The following is a 19,646-nucleotide window of genomic DNA, read 5'->3' as shown; positions in this document are numbered from 1 at the left end:
TGTGAATCTGTTCCCCCGAGGCTGTTGGGATGACCCACACACCTTGCCTGACTTGAGAGTGCTCACTCACCCTCCATGTTAGGTGATCTTGACTTTCACCAATGTGCTCCCATGAGGACTCCTTTTGTACTTACCCAGCTTTCAGAATAATATTGAGACATTTGGGGTTAGGAGTGTAGCTCGGTGATAGAACACTTGCTTAGCACACACAGTCCCTGGGTTTAGACCCCAACACCACAAAAAAAAAAAAGAAAAAGAAAGAAAACAAAAGATAGATAGATAGATAGATAGATAGATAGACAGACAGACAGAACTAGAAAGTTGGTGGTCATGGTGGCTCACATCCGTAATCTGAGCACCCAGGAGACATGGGATTGTCATGAGTTCAACTCCAGCCTGGACTACAGAGTGAGATTATATCTCAAAAAAAAAAACAAAATAAAAAGAAGAAAGAAACTTTTACTTCAACTAATCACCTGGAACAAAACAAGCTTCCTGGATTTAGATTCCAGCTGCCTCTTAATGAAATATAAATATAAAAGCCAGAGTTTGGGTGGGTGTAAATTAAGTAATTACTTGCTTCACCTTTCAAAAATGAAAGGAAATAGCACCACCCCTCTTTGGCTAGAAGTGATCCTAGGAAAGTCAAATGCTAGACCGCTCTGCTGTGTCAGGAAACGAGGAGGCTGTAACCCAATCATTGCCCCCAGAGCTATTCTCTGAGGCTTTCTCTGTAGCACACAACCTGAGTGCTGGGCAACTCCCCCAGTGAGCAGGTGCAAACCTCCCCCGACTTCTCCAGTGGCTGTCTGAAAGGAAGTGCCTTTAGGACTAACCTCATCCTGCCCTAGAAGGGAAGGCACACAGGATTCGATTTAAAGTCATTCATAGATTGGTTTCTTATCTTCGCCACGAGCGTGGGAGAGAAGCAGCAATGAAGCATTAAGACTGTGCACTGTAAATGATCAGTTGAGACATTAAAGCTGTGAAAAAAAGTATACGAGCATAAACGTCACCCTGAAACGGAGGGAAATGTGTGTGAAAAGACCACTGGGCTTGAAATGTGCCCTGCTGGGAATTATTGGACCGTGTGAAACATTATCCATGACCAAGGATAACCAAGCTAGCCTTCTTTGTCTCGCCATTAACACAATCAGGGACTCTTGTCTTCAAATGAGAATCTTCCCTTCCCACCCTCTTTTTTTCCTTTCCTTTTTGGCTCTTTAAATATAATCCACGCAGTCTCTCCCCGTTCCCGAAGTGCCTCCCAAACAGCTCTGGGGAAGCGCTCTGGGAAGCCCTTGCCGAGACACTTAGCGGAACTTTGTTCTCCACATGGGCTATCCAGCTTTCCTTGGTGACATCACAGCCTCCAGACTCTTCACTGGCTGAGAACAGAGTCCTGGCAGTGGGGAGAGGCTCCGGGCGCTGGCCGTGGTCCTGACCTCCGAGCTCAAGACTCTGGTGCGGAGTGCGCCCAAGGCCACTCCCGTTTAGCCAAGTAAGCCCCTTCCCCTCCCAATCCCAGGAAAGTCCTGTGGCCTTCACTGCAGCCCTCCACTGCGCTCTTTGAGCTGCATCGAAAAAGGGTGGGGCACTGAGCCACAGCTGCAATCGGATGCCGCCCGGGAGGATTTAAGAACAGCACAGTGGTCCATCCCAATCGCCACTCGCCGTCTCCAGCCCGGGGACCAGCTGGTGCCTGACGTGGGTTCCCCACCTCCCAGGCACAAGGAGGAGAGGGCAGCCTTTGTGGGCGATCAGACGCCCACCGGCGAACCCGAGCCTCGCCTCACCCTGCGCGGTGAAGGAAGGGGTGGGCAGGGCGCGGTGCGCGTGCAGATGCGGGAGGCAGAGCTCCAGGCGCCGCGTGCTGGCAGCCACGCGGAGATGCTCGCTTCTCCGCGAGATGCCAGGGGTCAGCCCCACGCTCCGTTCTCCCCCTCCCCCCATACCAACCTGATCATAGATGTTCTGCAGGGCTTCCTTGCCCGAGGCCCGCCGGATCTCCACCTTCCGGCCTGATTCAACAGATGTCTCCCCGCTGGCACGCCGGCTCTGCCGGTGTGGGTCGGGGCCCAAGTGGGCGACATCCCGCTGCTGAGCCACCACCTGCCCCGAGCCCCGGCCCACTGAAAGCGAGTCGAAATCGATGGTCTTGTTCTCCGAGGACCCTTCCACCGGGCAGAACATACCGCAGAATTTCTGCCGGGGCTTGGGACTGCCAGAGCCCAGGTTTTTAAAAAAGGCAGGGACCTCTTCGTCCTCTGCCGCCTTCCCAGATTGCTTTCTCTCGGCCATGGCTCGGGGGGCGCTGGGGAAGGTCCTCTCCGTCAGTCCGTCCGTCCGTGGTTCCCTAAGTCTCTCTGGCTGGGTGTGCACTAGCCTTTCACTGCCGCCGCGGCTGCTGCTCCCTGCCTACCGCAAGGTGCACAGAAAGGATGGAAGACTGGAGAGCCGGCGACCCACCCCTCGCGGTCCCTCCTCCTGACCCGGCTTTCTCCCTCCCTGCCCACGCCCCCCGGCGCCGCCACGCCACCTACAAGCGAGCGGCAAAGTTGGATCTGGGCGGGCGGTCGCTGCGGCAGAGGATGCCAATTCCCGGCAGCGCGGGGCGGGGCGAGGCGGGCAGAACGCGCGATCAGCAGGGAGGGGACCCAGAAGGAGGAGACAGAGAAGGGAGGGTACGAGGGGGTGGGGGGCGCATGGAGCCCGCGCTCCGGAAGTGAAGCGGCCACTCCACCCGCTAATGGACGCGCGGCGGCCGCCTGGCAGACCGCTCTCCGCGCCAGGGTGAGTGTCCGACAGCTACAGCTGGGCGAGGACCCGAGGGCTCAGATCCTGGCCCTGAGTCCCTTTCCTCCACCTGCCTCGCTGCATTGCTAAGGTGGCTCTAGAGCTTCCTTGATTCCGGGTGAAGGCTGAGGGTTGTGGGAGCCAAGGGTCAAGCCTGCAGGAGCTGGGATGCTAGGACGCCGGGGAGGGGCTACCCTGGAAACAGCAAGGACTAGTTGGGATACAAGTATCCAGCACCAATGTCTCAGTTTACTCCGGACCTGGGGGCGGGAGGCGCAGACTGCAGGGAGCAAAGGGAAAAGCCTTGCAGCCGCTGTGGTTGGAAGGTGGGGCTCACAACATGGCGGGGGCGAGAAGCAGAGGGGCGTAGCGAGAGGAAAGGATGACCCGGAGAAAGCCGCAAGTCTGTGGTGCACGGGAGCATAGCAAAGAACCTAGGCTGCCGAAAGGACCTCAGCAAAGATAGGGGTACCTTCAACATTGCCCCAGGAAAGGTCTAGGAGGGTCGGAATTTGGTATCTTCCACTCCTACACACACACACACACACACACACACACACACACACACACACACACACACACGGGGGAGGGGCGGGGGGATGACCATCATCCCTACTCAAAATGGTCGGGGACTAAGCAAACTGAAGCACATCCCAGACTCATCTTGCTTTCAAGGCGCCCCGCCTAGCTCTCCGCCCTGTTGCACACTGCGCCAGAGCCCTGCGGTTGCCAGATGCTCCTTCTCTAGGGCGGTTTGCTTGGAGGGTAGAGGGAGATCGCGGTTTAGGGGAGGATTACATGCTGCGTAGTGTGCGCAAAGTGTGTGCGGATTTGGAGTGTGCGTTCTCGCGTGCACTCGGCTCAGCCACAGGCGCCTGGTTTGGAGGCTTTTCCAGCCAGCACTCTAATCTTGAGCCTTTCCTTGGTTCTTCACACCTACCTTGGGTGGATTTAAACCCCTCTTGTTTTTCCAGAGTGGCTGAAGCCTGCCGAAGTGTTGCCTATCCTTTAGGGGCTCTGGAGGGAGATCTGAGCATGCTCACGAGGAGAATGGGTTTGGTCTATGAGAGACCGTTTGCTGCAGCTAGTTCTCACAGGGCGGTGTGACCAAGAAATCAGTCCCATTGTCAGCTTTTGCTTCAGGAAGGATTGCATGCTGAGGCCAACGCCCCCAGTTTCCAGAGACAGTTTGATGGATGGGGTTACAGTTTGCACACGCGCGCGCGCACACACACACACACACACACACACACACACACACACACACACCATAGGAGCTGAGAGGGCTCTGTGTGAGGAGGGCCTGCTGTGCTTGGCGTTTTTAATATAAAGCTTCCACAGGAACGATCAGTGCTTCACCAAAGCCCTGAGGTGAGAGCTTTCACCATCCCTGCCTTCCAAGTTAGGCCAGGGGTTTAGGAGGTTTTATGCCCAAGGTCATGTGTCTAGTTGAAGCACCCAGCAATTCCATTAGGGTCTTTGACCCTAGAGCCTGGTTCCTTTAACGGGCTATCCCCATGGGTCCCCTTTATGTGAGAAAAATCTGAAATCCTTGCATTCTCCCACAGGCAAACATTTCCCTGTGGTCCCGTTGTACATCAAGGGTGTTTCACTTGGCGTCTTGAATTTTTGTTGTTGCTGTTGTTTTCATTTTATGCATATAGCTGTTCTGCTTGAATGTATGTACATGTACTACGTGTGTGCCTGGGGCCACTGAAGCCCAGAAGAAAGTTTCAGATTCCCTGAAATTGAAGTTACAGATGGTTATAAGCCATGTGGGTGCTAAGAACCAAACCTGTGCCTTTTTTTTTTTTTTAATCGAAGACCATTCCTTGTAGGTGCAATTACTATTGGGTGAAAGACCTCAAAGCCTAGTGGATTTTAGCATGACAGTTTTTCTGCAGACCTAGCATTCAGTGCCTTTTGTTTGTTTTTTGTTCTTTTGGAGACAAAACCCTGTATGTAACCCCAGGCTGGGGAGCTATGAAGCCAAGGCAATTGAACTTCTCATCCTCCTACTTAACCACTTGTGTGCTGGAGTGATGGGCATATGTCACTCTGCCTGGCTTATAAAGTGCTGGGGACCTGACTCAGGGCTCCGTGCATGGTGGCAAGCACTCTACCAACTGAGCTAAATTCTTAGTTCTTCTGATTCTTCCAAACACTACAAGGGGAGGAAGTTCACTCCCATATTTTACAAGGAAACCTCAGGCCTGGAATGATCTGAAGTTCTGGGCCTCCATGCTGCCAGGCACAGGGTGAGGTGGCACCTTGCCCTCCTGGTTCTGGCACAGTGGAACAGCCTTCAGCACCTTCTAGGAAGACTGTAGGTGCTCCTGTGGCAGCTGCTGCCATACTTAGAGCCAGCCTCTGTGGCATATGGCCTCTTTCAAAATGATAGGAAATGTTCAGGACCAGGGGAAATGACTACAGCATCCTATACGCCGGCTACCAGTCTCTAAGAGGCACCTTCAAGCACCAAATTACATTTCACTTGGCATACCACAATGGCCCCATAAGAATGCGTGGTCTGGTCTTGTCGAGTTATCTTAGTTTGCGTAAGCATGCTCTGTGATGTTCAGCCAATTGGGAACTACCTACGCTGCTTCTCTGAAAGCATCCCCATGGCTAAGGGACCCTGCTGTCACTAGGACCACTCCCTTTTACCTTCTTAGGTCTTCCTAGCTCTGCAGATCAAGCTTCTTGGTGGACACTTTGGAGTGGATGTATTTTCTGCTTTTTGCCTTTTTCCTCAATGGTCCAGTCAAATTTAAATGACAATATCAAATTCAAATGTCTTAGTAACTTTTCTATTTCTGTGACAAAATGCTGTGACCAAGGCAACTTACAGAAGAGAACATTTAATAGGTGCTTACGGTTTCAGAGGGTGAGTCCATGACCGTCATGGCTGGGAGTATGGCAGCAGACAGACAGGCACGGTGCTGGAACAGTTAGCTGAGAGCTTACATCTGATCCACAGGCACAAGGCACAGTCATTGACAGTGGCAGTGGTGTGAGCTTTTGAAACCTCAGAGCCCATGCCCAGTGACACACCTCCTTCAAAATCCTTCTTGAACAGTTCCACTGACCAAGGACCAAGCATTTGAATACATTGGCTTAGGGGGCCCATTATCATCCAAAGCACAATAGGAACAGTTGGTTTGGTAACTTACTGTGTGTGACCTTTGTGCTAGACACAAGAGAGGATTGATTTGTAACTCCAATGTGCACTCATTTTTTCTGAGGTTTGATTTTTCTTTGTTCTGCCCATCTTTAATTGTTTTTTAAATATTTGAATGATTCTGTTTAGATTTTTTTTTATGTCGTCATCTTCTTTTAGACTTTTGTTGTGTTTTGTTTTGATTGAGACAGGGTTTCTCCGTGTAGCCTCGACTGTCCTGGTCTTGCTTTGTAGACCAAGATAGCCCCGAACTCACAGAGATCCGCCTGCCTCTGCCTCCCAGATTGGATTACAGGCATGCACCACTGCACCCAGCTCATCTTCTACCTTTGAGACAAGATTTCTCTATGTATCCCAGATTGATTTCAAACCTGTTATCCTCTGGGATCATCTTCACAAACGCTAGGAGTGCCACCACACACAGTTCAGTCAGATTTGTTTTTAAAGATGGTTGTCATGTAGCCCAGGCTGGCCTCAAACTCCATATGTGGCCAAGAACAATCTTTAACTCCTGATCCTCCTGCCTCCACCTCCTGAGTGCTGAGATTATAGGCATGTACCACCATGCCCAGTCTATGTGGTTTCCTACATGTGTGCTGCATTCTTCAACCTGGGGGGCATCCCCTAAAAGAGATGAGCTTTTTCTGCAAAGAAGTGTAGCAACACTATCTTGTTTAAGATGTTCTGTTAAATTGTGCAGGACTGTCATCTTTTCCCATCCTTTAGTGAAATGTTATGTTTTTAGTGTGCATTCATCTTCACTACTAGATTTTAGGCCTAAAGACATATTATCCATGCTTGTGTGCCACAGGACAGCTTGACTTGGCTGAAGTTAAGACCCATTCACACTGTTGTATAGAGGTGGTGACACCTTCAGAGCTGGAAGCTGAATACATGGCTCCTTGATTCTTGAGGAACATTCTGGATCACATAAACAGGTATTTAACCACATCTCCTAATCTCACCTTTCGAATGGGAAGGGTCTTGAAACCTGCCCAGTGATGGTGCATTGGGATGGAAAAATTCGATTGTGGGTGGTCCCAATGGGGGGGGGGGGGGCGGGAGAGAACAGAAAAGCACAGTGCGAGTCAGAGCTTTTAGTCCACTCCCACTGTTCCGTCCCAAACTAGCATGTGGGTACATCCTGGCAGGCAGAGGGTTGTGTAATAAAAACGAGCCTCACCATCTTGCTGTGTGCCTCCACAGAGTTCTGGGTTCTAGAGTGGAAGCTTCCTCCCCACTGACTAGAGAGAGGTGAAGCGACCGAAACCAGGAGGTGGTGGGGAAAGCAGTTGTTCCAGGTGCCTGGCAGTGACAAGAGTCAGCACAACACAGCTACCTATGGCCCTCAGAAACAGCAGCAAGCCCACTGCAGGTCCACAGGGCTGGTAACCGCAGGCCTCCCCACCCACCCTGCAGGACCCATCGACCTTGCTGTGGGTCTCAAGACAGGACAAGAAGTGCCTGGTTCTTGCTGCTGGATAAGCAAAGGCCAAGGCGTTTGGTCCACAAGGCTTTGAGCTGCTTTGGGAGTGAGCCAGGCCAGGACTAAGCGCAAACAACACGTCCTGGGACGATGGCAGTGGCGTTGTTGGAGGAGTGGTGCAAGATCCTGAGTGTGGATGAGCAGAAGTCCTTGGTGGTGACCGGCATAGCGGCCGACTGTGGGGAGCCCGAGATCCAGACGGCCCTGCAGGAGGCGCTGACGTGCGTGCGCAGCTTCCGGCTACTAGGCAAGATATTCCAGAAGCAAGACAACACCAGTGCTGTCTTACTAGAACTCCCGGAGGACACAGATATGTCTGTGGTCCCCAGTGAGGTACAGGGAAAAGGGGGTGTCTGGAAAGTGATCTTTAAGACCCCTAATCAGGACACTGAATTTGTCCAAAGACTGAAACTCTTTCTAGAAAAAGAAGGACAGACGATTGCAGGGATGTTCCGAGCCCTTAAGCATGAGGGAGTGTCTCTGGCTACCACACCCTGCATGTCCCCTGAGTTACTGGCCCACTTGGTGGCGCAGGCAATGGTTCATGCCCCAAGGCCTTTGCTGCCTGTGAGGTACTCTAAGCTCAAAGTATTCTCTGGAAGCACAGAAACTGCCCCAGACGAGGAGCCCTTCGAGGTCTGGTTGGAACAGGCCACTGAGATAGCCAAAGAGTGGCCCCTCCCTGAGGCAGAAAAGAAAAAGTGGGTAATGGAGAGCCTCCGTGGTCCTGCCCTGGATCTCATGCACATAGTGCAGGCAGACGACCCTTCCATCAGCGCGGAAGGGTGTCTGGAGGCCTTTAAGCAGGTGTTTGGGAGCCTGGAGAGCCGTAGGAGCTCGCAGGTGAGATACCTAAAGACCTATCAGCAAGAAGGGGAGAAAATCTCAGCCTACGTGCTGCGGCTGGAAACTCTGCTCCGCAGAGCCGTGGACAAACGGGCCATCCCGCGGAACATTGCTGACCAGGTACGCCTGGAGCAGGTCATGGCTGGGGCCGAGCTCAGCAATGTTCTGTGGTGCCGCCTCCGGGAGCTGAAGGATCAGTGCCCGCTACCTACCTTTTTGGAGCTGATGAAGGTCATACGGGAGGAAGAGGAAGAAGAGGCCTACTTTGAGCATGAGAGCAGGGAGGAGCCAGGGGAGAGGCAGGGCTATGGCCGCTGGGACAACTCAAGGAACAACTGAGAGACACACCCCCACTCCTTTTGTGCCCTGCCGGGCATAGGGACACGACTTGACAAGGCTAATCCCATTAGAGTGGACTCCTCTGTAACATGCAGGATTGAAGTCAAGCTTTAGGACAGAGTCTTTTCTCTTTTCTCTTTTGTTTTGACAGGGCCTCGCCTTATAGCCCAGGCTGGCCTTGAGCTTGCACTCTTCCTGACTCAGCCTCCCAAGTTCGAGTCCTGGGAGGAATTTACCCCCACTGGAGCTCCATCTCAAGTTTACTATCTGAGAGAAAAAAAAAATGCCTGAAGTTTGGTGGACTCTAAGTAGATTGTTAATAACTACAAGACCGAGTTCTTAAAAATACCTAAAACTTTGTACTTTAGGTTCCTTTAAGCATACCAGGGTGAGACAGACAGCTCGGTTGGTCAGGTTGCTTGCCAACCTCTTCAGAGGGGGTAGTGATGTGAACAGGAGCTAGGAATCGGCTAGGCAGGGGTTGGAGAGACGCCCAGCTGTTAAATGCACTTGCTGTTCTTGCAGAGGAGCTCAGATCCCAACACCCACACGATGGCTCACAACTGTCTATGACTCCAGTTTCAGGGGATCCAGCCCCTTCTTCTGGTCTCTTTGGGTACTGCACACGTGTATGTGGTGCACATACATACATGCAGACCACACACATAAAATAAAATAAATACTTAGAAAGAAAGAAAGAAAAGAAGCTGGCTAGGCTGTTCAGGGGCAGTCCAAGAGTGTCCCTGGTCCTCTGAGCCATGGACACCACAAAGGAGCCCTGATTTCCTGTCATCGCCTTTGTGCTACACTTGAGGGTGGGACTGGAACTTCAGCCAGATACAGTTCCCTTGTGGGTAGCTTTAGAATTCCATCTACAGATTTTCATTGTAAAATGGCTTATACAGGTCTCCCAACTTTAGTCCATCCCCTAAATGATTTTTAAAGTTACCTCAACAGAGGAGGGAATTCATAGTAGCCTGATCAGGGCTTTTCTGAGGCTCATTAAGAGAAAACTGTTGCCTTCTGGTCAGAAGAATGGAATCTATGTCTTGCCTAGGCAGAGACCTAACATTCCAAGCTAACCAGAACGAGGTGTCCAGTTGGGCAGGTCCATCACCTGGTTAATGGACTGCCCCCCCCCCAGGAAGGCAGATTCACCTAACTCCACTCTAAGGAGATGGGAGGAATAAATATCCCCTTAATGAGATCTTGTATGTTTCCTTTCCAGGGTCCCTGCTGTCTGTGCAGTCACTGTAGAACCACTATGAAATGTAATTTTTTTCGCTTTTCCTTTTGGCTGCTGGCCCAAACCTAAGTATGCATTCATTCTCTAGTACTTTGGGCTTTTTCACTCTTTCCACGTGGCCGCTTGCTAAACCTCTACCTAACTCAAAACAGGTTAGAGCTTTCTCTCTTCCTCTTCTCTGTCTCCCTCTTCCTGGCAGCTTTGATCCCCAGAACCCCCATGGTGCAAGGAGAGAACTAACCCCTGCAAGCAGTCACCACACACACACACACACACACACACACACACACACACACACATAAATAAATAAATAAATACATGTAATTTTTAAAAACCACACCAAGTAGACCAATGTTTACTCATACCATAGAATAATGAATTGACCTTATTTTTAAAAAAAAAACAACTTATGTGAAATATATATACCACTTAATGTGTGCAGCAGTGTACTCTTTATAGGGTGGGTGTGTGCATGCATCATATGTGTGTGGGAGGGTGGGGGTTGCTTGTGGTACTCTTCATGAAGAGAAAGAAGCAAAGGTTAAATTAATTAAATGGTCTCAACATCAAAATGCTCAGAAGTTATAACTAGACAGAAATCCAGAACAAGAAGACTTTAGGGATCCACCTTCTGCTATCTATGTGCCATTCAGACGTGTTCGCTTAGTTCTGTAGAGGACTGATTTCCAAGCAAATGCATTTTAAACTCCTTAGACCTCACACACAGCAGCAGGGAGTCTCAAGTGTGCTGATGACCAAGTCTCAGCATAGGAGTTTGCTTTTGTTTCCAGACTGACCCATTTGCTGTGGAACAGAGCTCCCAGCTGGCATTGCCGTGCATATCCCAAACACCCAGTAATTGTGAATAAACCTGAAAAGCTGTAGCGTCTTGTGAGTGTGTGTGCCAGATCAGATGCACCAGGACACTGTAAACAAACAGCGCTTAGCTACACGTGAGGCAGAGCTCAGGAACAGCTAATGTACGGCCTCCGGGTAGATCGCTGTGTGCTGGCTTTGGGATTGGATGGCGTGAAATGACCTTCAAGCACTTCAAGTGATGTCTGGAACTTCCAAACACGAGGATCTTCATGGTTTTGTGATAGTTGTTGTCCGCTCAATGCATGCCCTCCTGGCTGTTCTAGCTGTGTGGAAACAAGGAAAGATGTAACAGACTTCCTTCCGTTCCTGTCACGATGCTCCTGCAGTTGGGAAGCATTTGTTTTAGCTCTGGAAGCAAGTGTGTACTAGGTGCCCTCCACATCTGGGATAAGCATTCCACGAGTGGTTGGTGACTGTTACCTGACTTTGGACTGATAACCTGTTCCTCCAGGTTGTGGGTTCATTTAGTTGAAGAATGAGAAGTTGTTGTTGTTGTTGTTGTTTTTAAAGCATTTTTAAAAGGTTGTCACTTGTGATGATTTATCTCTCTGAAGTACGTTTCTCAACACTGTCCCACCACAGTGATGTGACTGTCATTGCTGATCATTACGTCCTGATTTCATGTGGCGCTGTGTTCCTGGTAATGGCCTCACCACTGTCACTTATCAACAGACTAAAAGTTAAGTGTTACCACTGTGAAGTTATGAAATAAATCTGAGTTAGTGAAATACTGAGTTGTTTTCTGCTTCCTATATGCCTGAGAGATTGTTTGAAGGAACCCCGTTACTAAGAACAAAAGCCGATCAAACTACAGGGTCTGGAGAGGTGGGTCCGTGGTTACGAACGCCTGTCGACCTTCCAGAGGACCAGAGCTGTTTCCAGCATCTACATCTGGTGGCTTCGTAAGTACCTGACGCTCCAGCTCCAGGGATTCTAGTATCTTCTTCTGGCCTCTCAGGATACCAGAACACACGGGGTATTCACACACACATACCAGAACACACGCGGTATTCACACACACGCATTCAAACACATCTTTAAGCCAGGGATGGGGTTGGGGGCCGGGGATGGTGCACACCTTTGATCCCAGCACTCCTGGAGGCAGAGGCAGATGGATCTCTGAGTTCAGGGCCAGCCTGGTCCACACAGTGAATTCCAGGACAGCCAAAGCTACACAGAGAAACTTTGTCTCAAATGAAGGAAAGAAGGAAGAATACAACTTTAAGAAAAAGAAACTAAAGCCAAAGGTCTTGAACTTTTCTAGGCCAAAAACAAAATAAAACAAAACCCACCTGGGAGCAGAGGGCTAGAGTAAGTACTTGGGAGGTATCCCCAGGGACAAGACAGAGCTCCGCCCACCCATCGTTGAGTTCCCTATCAAACGCACAGGACCAGATGCAGATCAGAAAAGTAAAAGCCCAGATCAGTTCTCCAGCCTGTATTCTGCCAAGAGTGAAGGACTGAAAGGTGACCTGCATTCGGGGCTGGAGTCAGCTTTTCTGTGTAGATTTATATGGAGAAATTGTCTCGTGCCTTCGGAGACCTTAGAGTCTCTTCACTTCTCTGGAACACATTGGGAGAGCATTTCATACTGTGTTAGGAACACTGTGGCCAATCCCCAAGGGATGCTGCTCCCATCGTTTAAGCAAAATCCCCCCAGGAAGGACTCTTATCTCATGCCCTCTCCCCACTCCTACCCTTAAGGATGGACCAATCCAAGATTCTTTCTTTCTTTCTTTCTTTCTTTCTTTCTTTTGGGGGGGGGGTTAGAGACAGGGTTGCTCTGTGTAGCCTTGGCTGTCCTGGGCTTTCTTTGTAGACCAGGATGGCCTCAAACTCACAGCGATCCACCTGCCTCTGCCTCCCAAGTGCTGGGATTAAAGGCGTGCGCCACCACACCCGACCCCAATTCAAGATTCTTGAACCATTGCTAGAGAGCGCTTTTCTTTCCAGTTGGTGCCCCTGGTGCAAACTGCAGGCCAGGCCACCAGATTCCTGCATGTTTCAGAACCCAGATGTCATCTGATCTCCACATCTGCATCAGCTACTCACGCCTGAGCATCCTGCTGGCTTCTGCTTCCCAAACCAAACGCAAAGCTGTCGTCAGCTTGATCAAACGTCTATGATATTCAGCCGATCTTCTGGACATCCCATGGTTTGCCAGACAAATGGCCAAGACCAGCAGAGTCTTGACTGAATGCCTGTCACCCACATCTTTAATGGAACCCTAGTCTTTCTTCCAGTGTTCTGCAGCCCTTGTAACCCCAGTTAAAAGCTGCTCTGCACCCCTACCCCACCCCCCAAGAAGGCCTGTAAGGTGTTAGTAGCATTCCTGTGCCCTCCATATCATTTAGGGCATTCATTTCTTTCTGGTGTGTGCTCATCCCTCTGCCTCATCACCCACCATCTACTTAGACCTAATCATCTGGATGGGTGTTATCCAAAGGGGGAAGGGGGAGGGAAAGGAGCCTAAGCTGTGTGCTGTGAGCCAGGAGCAAGGCAGGAGGATCAGAAGCTGCTGCTGGGAAGGGACTGAGCCTGAGACAGATGTGAGGAAAGAGGATCCAACACAAATGAGTACTGGCAAATGGGCTCCACCAGCATCGTCTCTGGGCTATAGAAATGGCAAAAGGCATTTGCTAACAAGCCTGATTATCTTAGTTCAATGCCCAGAATGCACATGGCGGAAAAAAAGAACCTGCAAGTTGTCGTCTGACTTCCATATGCATAACATGGCAGGTACACCACACCACACCACACCACACACACACACACACACACACACACACACACACAGAGAGAGAGAGAGAGAGAGAGAGAGAGAGAGAGAGAGAGAGAGAGAGAGAGAGAGAACCAAAGAAGAAAGTTGTCCTGGTCTAGACCTATGTGACATTGCTTCTTTTGTGCCCAAGTGCTCCTTGACATCCCAGATGGACATCTTAATAAAGATTTGCAAAACTCCAGGAGCGCAAACCCAAAGCAATGTCCCTGTAAGGAAAGGTGTCGGGTTTCTGCCTTGCTTTCAGTACACCAGCTGGGACTGCCCATTAGCTGCTTGGGCTTTTTTCAACAACAGCTGAGGCTTTCCCTAGCCACCCTACCTCCCCTTAAAGGGAGCACTTCCATGGGGGAGGGGTGGCTGTAGCTAACAACTGTGTGGTGGGATGTGCTGGGCTGTGGCTGGCAGCCACCATGAGAGGCACCACAGGAAGAGAAGATGTTCCTTACCCTGCCCTGCCCAGACCTCCCCTTCCTCCATATGGTATCTCCTGGGCAGGTCTCTCCCAGTCTCCATAGGTCTTTCCCAACAAGCTTAATAACCAAAATAAAAGCTTTCTTGAACAAATAACTGCCACAAAAGTCCATTTTATACTGTTATTAAACAAAAGAAAGACAATGAAACCAGATCAATGAATCATGGAGTTTGGGCCTGTCCAGAAGCTCTTGCATGCTTCAGGGTTATTGACGGCATCATCTAAAATGTATTGCAGTGTCGATGCTGCTCCCGACCAGCAGGAAAGACACCATCACTGGGAACTCTTCTTGCAGCAGTTTATTCAGGAACTTTGACTACCGGAGTGACCTCGGGAAAAACTCCCACAGAACCTTTATAGTGTGCCTGGTCCTATCAGAGACTGCCACGTTGTCGCTCTTGGTTGGTGCGTTCGGATCACGCCACCCCACGCTATGCCTTCAGGCATGCGCATAAGGGGCTCACTCAAAGGCGCATTGTGCATGCGCATAAGGGGTACATTGCTCCGGGGAAGCAGCAGGGGGCGCTGCTATCTGTGGCTCTCCACATTGCAGGGACTGGAAAGATGTCTCAACACTTAAGAGTGCTTCGTCTTACGGACATCTCAGGTTTGGTTTCCAGCATCCATATTGCAGCTCACAACCATCTGTTAACTTCAGTTTCAGGGTATCTGATACCCTCTTCTGGCCTTGGAGGTCACTGCACACACAGGGTGTACACACAAAAATGCAGGCAAAATACACATACACATAAGATAAAAACAAATAAACCTTTCAAAATAAAACTTATTCCAACGAACATATTTTGGCTCAATTTAGAAACTTCTGTTCAAGAAGGAAGGTTGGCACAGCTGTTTTCTCTTCACCAGGAGGGGGCTGGGCTGTTTTTCTGTAGTAGGCAGGTTGTATGTACCTAAGCCAGGCATCTTGACATGGAAAAAGCATGCATGCCCAGCCAGAAACAGGGATGGGAATTGATATGCATTAAAGAATAAGAGGTGATGCAAGGGCCATTGAGATGTCTCCATGAGTAAAGTGAGTTCCACATGAGCCTGACAACCTAAGCTCGGTCCTTAGAACTCAGGATAGAAAGAGAGATCCAACTCCACAGAGTTGTCCTCTGAGCCCCACACATGCACTGTGGCATGAGTGCCCCTACACACATCACGCACACACATTAATAACAAATCAAAATAAAATTTTAAAAAAGGAAGGGAGACAGAGACCACACTTGCTACTTACCCCAACATATAGAGTGCCACTGGCGTTTACTATTGGCATCAGAAGCAAATGGTGAGAATACAATGTAAGGACAGGGCTGGCGAGATGGCTCAGCAAGGAAGGGTGCTTGCCAACAAGCCGGGTGACCCGAGTTCAATCCCCAGAACCCACAGGTAGAAGGAGAGAGCCTACTTCTCCAGCAAGCTGTCCTCAGATGCTCACATGCGTCCTGTGGCACTCACCCATCCACCTGCATATACAAATAAAGAACCCCGGAAGCAGCTATAAGAAAATGATATTTATACAGAGGAAAGATGGTAGAAATAACTGCTGATACCACATGCAAGCAAAAGACGGGCAATAATGCTATTAAGCCACAAGATATAGGGGACTATCAGCTAGCTCAGTCAGGATTCAGTGCAAACATGCCTTCGGAGTCATCTGAGGCTAGGAGACTATGGAGGTGCTTGCCAGGGGAGGACCTGGGCACTGGGAGGAAGCCTGCCTACAGAATGGACAGTTTTTTTTTTAATGAGTATTGGACCACTCAGCATTTCTCATTTCCTCTGGGATCAATTTTAATCATCCAGATTTTGTTTTTCCATTTATACAGGCTTTCAAATGAAAAGGCATAAATTTGTCAGTTTCCTTTTCTTGTTTTAAAATATTAGTGCTTTATGGTTATAGTTTTCATTTCCATTCTGAACATATCTCTCTCTCTCTCTCTCTCTCTCTCTCTCTCTCTCTCTTCATATATTACATAAGTTTTGATATTTTGTTGATGTTTTGTGGGGAATCGGCTTTTGCTGTTTTACCATCTTCATCTGCACTGCACTAACTGCCATTCTTAGTTCTATCCTGTCTTCCCTTCCATCTGGCTTATAATTAACACACTACTTCATTTCCACTTCTTCTGATTGTTCCTTGTCTGTTTTTTGTTTGTCTGTTTGTTTTTGTTTTTGTTTTTTAATGTAGGGTATAAGAATTAGGGCTTCACAACTCTGAGCTACACTGCAGTCTTGATCTTTGTCATCTGTCTCTCATGAATATACTTAAGCATAGAAATGTATGCCAAAGTATCAGGTTTTTTTTCTATCTCACTTTTAATTTTTTTTTTGGTACTATAGGGATGGAACTTAAGACATCACACATGCTAGGCAAGCACCCTATTACTGAGCAACAGCTCCCAGCTTCTCTATTATGTGCGTGTGTGTAATCAAATATATATATGTGTATGTTATGTATATGTGTGTGTATGTTTTAAAATTCTTGTTTGTTTATTTGTGTGTATGCTTTTTCAAATCTTGTTTGCTTTTGTTTCCTTGCGTTTGTCTATGTGGACAGGCATGTGCACATAAGTGCATTGCCTACAGAGGCTAGAGGAGTGTGTCAGACACCTAAGCTGCTCAATGTGGGTGCTGGGAACTGAACTTGAGTCCTTTGCAAGAGCTGCAAACACTCTTGACTACTGAGCCATCTCTCTAGCCTGGTGTGTGTGCACGTGTGTGCGCATGTGTGTGTTTTGGTTTTTTGAGATAGGATTTCTCTGTATAGCTGTGCCTGTCCTGGAACTCACTCTGTAGACCAGGCTGGCTTCAAATTCATAGAGATCCACCTGCCTCTGCCTCCCAAGTGCTGGGATTAAAGGCATGCGCCACCACTGCCCACCCCCGGCACCTGTTAAATATTTTATAGTCTTTTTTTTTTTTATTAAAAAATGTGTTCAGTGGAGGACAGAGTGGCAACAACATCTTTTCATTTAAAGATATTTTTAAATAATTACAGTATAATTAATGGATACGATTGCTCTACCACTGTGCTCCACCACACCCAGAATTCCCTTTCTGGGATGTTTCTGGTACAAAAGACACTCTCTTTGATTTAGATGTGGGAGGGAGGGAAGAGCCGTTCTGCAGCACAGGTTCTTTTCTAGTACTGCACAAATACAAGCTGATGCACTGTTCGGAGAGGTTGTTTGCTGTTTGTTTGCTTTGATATGCAATTGAAGTCTATTGTTGCAGTTAATTTAGAAGTGGGGCCTAATAAAGGTTTATTATTAGACTAATTACTATTTAGTATTTTCTAACCCACTAGCAACCAATGAGAAGACTAGCACTTGATGTATTTTAAAATGAGCCTTTACCTGGGGCAAGGCAGATATCACCTCCTAAGCCGTCCTCCAACAACTCCCCATCTGCATCCCATGCCACCTGCTTCTAATGATTTCTGTGGTGCTACCTCCCATCCACAATCCCCAAATAGTTGCTATTATTGTTCATTTTGGCCATCTCTTTCCATTTGGAACTTCAGAGTTCCATTTCTGGCCCCATGTAGCTCTTGTTCTATCCCATGGCAATTCTCCTTCCTCTTCCTCCTTCCCGTCTCTTCTTTCTCTTTCCCAAGATTGCCCTCTGTCTCCCAAAGCCTAGGAAACCTAGCCACGCCTATCCCATTTGCCCGCCCACGTGTGTCAGTTTTTTAGTGGTCAAATAGGAATACTTTGCTAGGCAAGATTACATAGCACAAAGACAGCAAGCAGTAATTAGCATCAAAATGCATCAGGCCAACCTCCAACAGCCCATAATTCATTGTTCTGTTAGTTAGTTCATTTTAGTTTGATTGTTTTTGCAGTGCTGGGATCAAATCCAAAACCTCGCACATGTCAGTTTTCAAGCTACTGAAATGAAGTTTATTTAAAGTATGTCTGACTTAATCAGCTGGCAGTCTTTCCAAAGATTTTCATTTTTTAATTTTCAAGTGTGTGTGTGTGTGTGTGTGTGTGTGTGTGTGTGTGTGTGTGTCTGTGTGTGTGTGTGTGTGTCTGTGTGTGTCAGTGTGTATCTGTGTGTGGGTATACGCACATGAATACAATACCCTCAGGAGCCAGAAGAGGGCTTCAGATCCCTGGAGCTGGAGTGACAAGGCTGCTGTGAAGTGCCCAATGGGTGCTAGGAACTTAACTACCCAGTTCCAGTTGAACATCTTTAGAAGAAGAAGAAGAAGAAGAAGAAGAAGAAGAAGAAGAAGAAGAAAAAGAAAAGGATCTGGGCACTTGGAAGGCAAATCTCTATGAGTTCAAGGCCAGCCAGAAATACATAATGAAACCTTGTCTACAAAAAAAGAAGAGAGAGAGAGAGAGAGAGAGAGAGAGAGAGAGAGAGAGAGAGAGAGAATGGAAGGGAGGGATGGAGGGAGGGAAGGAGGGAGGGAGGGGAAAAAAGAAAACAAGGAAAAGATAATTCAGACCATTCCTGAGCTCAGGCTCCAAAGGGCAGGTGCATCTGAAACAACTTCTCTCTATCTATGACAGTTTGCCCGACAGACTTCAAGTTTGCTTAGTGAGCCTTACATACGCCAATTCTCATTTGATATGTCCTCCTATGTTTGAAGGCTGACTGGCCTGGGAGTGACACTGGTTGCTGTAAGTGTTAGGTTACTGAGTGTCTGGATTTTGCTTTCTTCCTTTAAAGAGTGTTGACGTTAGCGCTAGCAGGTGGTTAAATTACTTGTGAAATAGCTTCAATCTTTTGCAGTTTGTATTTAAGGCAAAAAAGAATGAGCCATGTAGAATTAAGTCTTGCTGCTAAAAGCTATAGTTTCACTACTCCTACAGTGCAGTCTTCCTGTGTAGTCTCAACTGAGCAGCAGCACTGTTCAGAGAGGTCTCTGTCCTCCGGCCAGTCATACTGCACACATCAACAGCCCATGTGAGCTCCAGTCCCACACTTGGCGATCAGAGGGGGAAGCCTCCACAGTTCCCTTTGACTTAGGAAGAGAGTGTTATCCTGTGTATAAATCAGCATTCGCAGACTCTTGGTTGCTCTCTCAGAAGTACACAGCTCCTGGATGGACTCTTGGAGCTCTATTTCCTACATAACTTCCTGCTCCCCTACACTTTCCTGGGAAATCCAGGGCCCTGGGTGCTACATAAGTCAGTAATAGATACTACTGTCTCTACCTGGAAACCCGCAGCCTTCGTTATGGCTGTGATGTGGTCTCCAGGCACCAGCAAGGGCCCCTATCAGGAGTCATAACCCAACACTGCCTGCTGTCTTGAGCCAGAAAACGCCTTCCATTGTTGTTTTGTTCAGAATATTCATGTTTACAGAAGAAGTAAGATAAGTCTGGTTCTAGACCCATTGTAGGCAAAGTGCAAGTCCGCCCATCTTTCCAGTTTGAAAGCAGTCAAAGCAGCAGAGGGGCTGGCAATGCCACTCAGTTGCTAGAGTGCTTGCCTAGGATGCAGAAGCCCTGGGCTTGGTCCCCAGCAGCTCAGAAACAGATTGTAGCAGTGGCGTTAAGTCTGTGATCCGAACATTCTGAAGACAGAAGCAGGGACAGCAGAAGGCACGGGCCAGCCTTTCCTACACGGTGAGTTCAAGGTCAGCCTAGAACACATG

General features: G+C 48.7%; 2 protein-coding genes across 3 annotated transcripts in view; one reads left to right on the top strand and one right to left on the bottom strand.

Moving 5' to 3' along the window:
* DPYSL2 (dihydropyrimidinase like 2) overlaps positions 1–2,427 on the bottom strand; it is a 103,296-nt gene extending 100,869 nt beyond the window's left edge. The window contains exon 1 of the mRNA XM_084767157.1: positions 1,960–2,427. Coding sequence (XP_084623283.1) covers positions 1,960–2,301 — 342 coding nt within the window. The 5' untranslated portion in view covers positions 2,302–2,427. The remainder of the gene's footprint in view (positions 1–1,959) is intronic.
* On the top strand, positions 1,398–11,501 carry PNMA2 (PNMA family member 2). 2 transcript variants are annotated; one of them, XM_084767171.1, is made up of 3 exons: positions 1,398–1,501; positions 6,789–6,915; positions 7,184–11,501. In XM_084767171.1, exon 3 carries the CDS (start codon positions 7,554–7,556, stop codon positions 8,646–8,648), a length of 1,095 nt encoding a protein of 364 aa, XP_084623297.1. In that variant the 5' UTR covers positions 1,398–1,501; positions 6,789–6,915; positions 7,184–7,553; the 3' UTR covers positions 8,649–11,501. The 2 variants fall into 2 exon arrangements, with proteins under 2 accessions (XP_084623297.1, XP_084623296.1); XM_084767170.1 differs by lacking the exon at positions 1,398–1,501 and adding an exon at positions 2,667–2,793.
* The last annotated feature ends 8,145 nt before the right edge of the window (positions 11,502–19,646 follow it).

The sequence above is a fragment of the Acomys minous genome, assembly GCF_964271855.1.
Source record: "Acomys minous genome assembly, chromosome: 18".
NCBI classification, from domain to species: domain Eukaryota; kingdom Metazoa; phylum Chordata; class Mammalia; order Rodentia; family Muridae; genus Acomys; species Acomys minous.
This window is presented reverse-complemented; position numbering and strand designations above follow the sequence as displayed.

Excerpts from the sequence above, each read along its gene's own strand:
- PNMA2 (XM_084767171.1), top strand. The coding sequence starts at position 7,554 with ATGGCAGTGGCGTTGTTGGAGGAGTGGTGCAAGATCCTGAGTGTGGAT.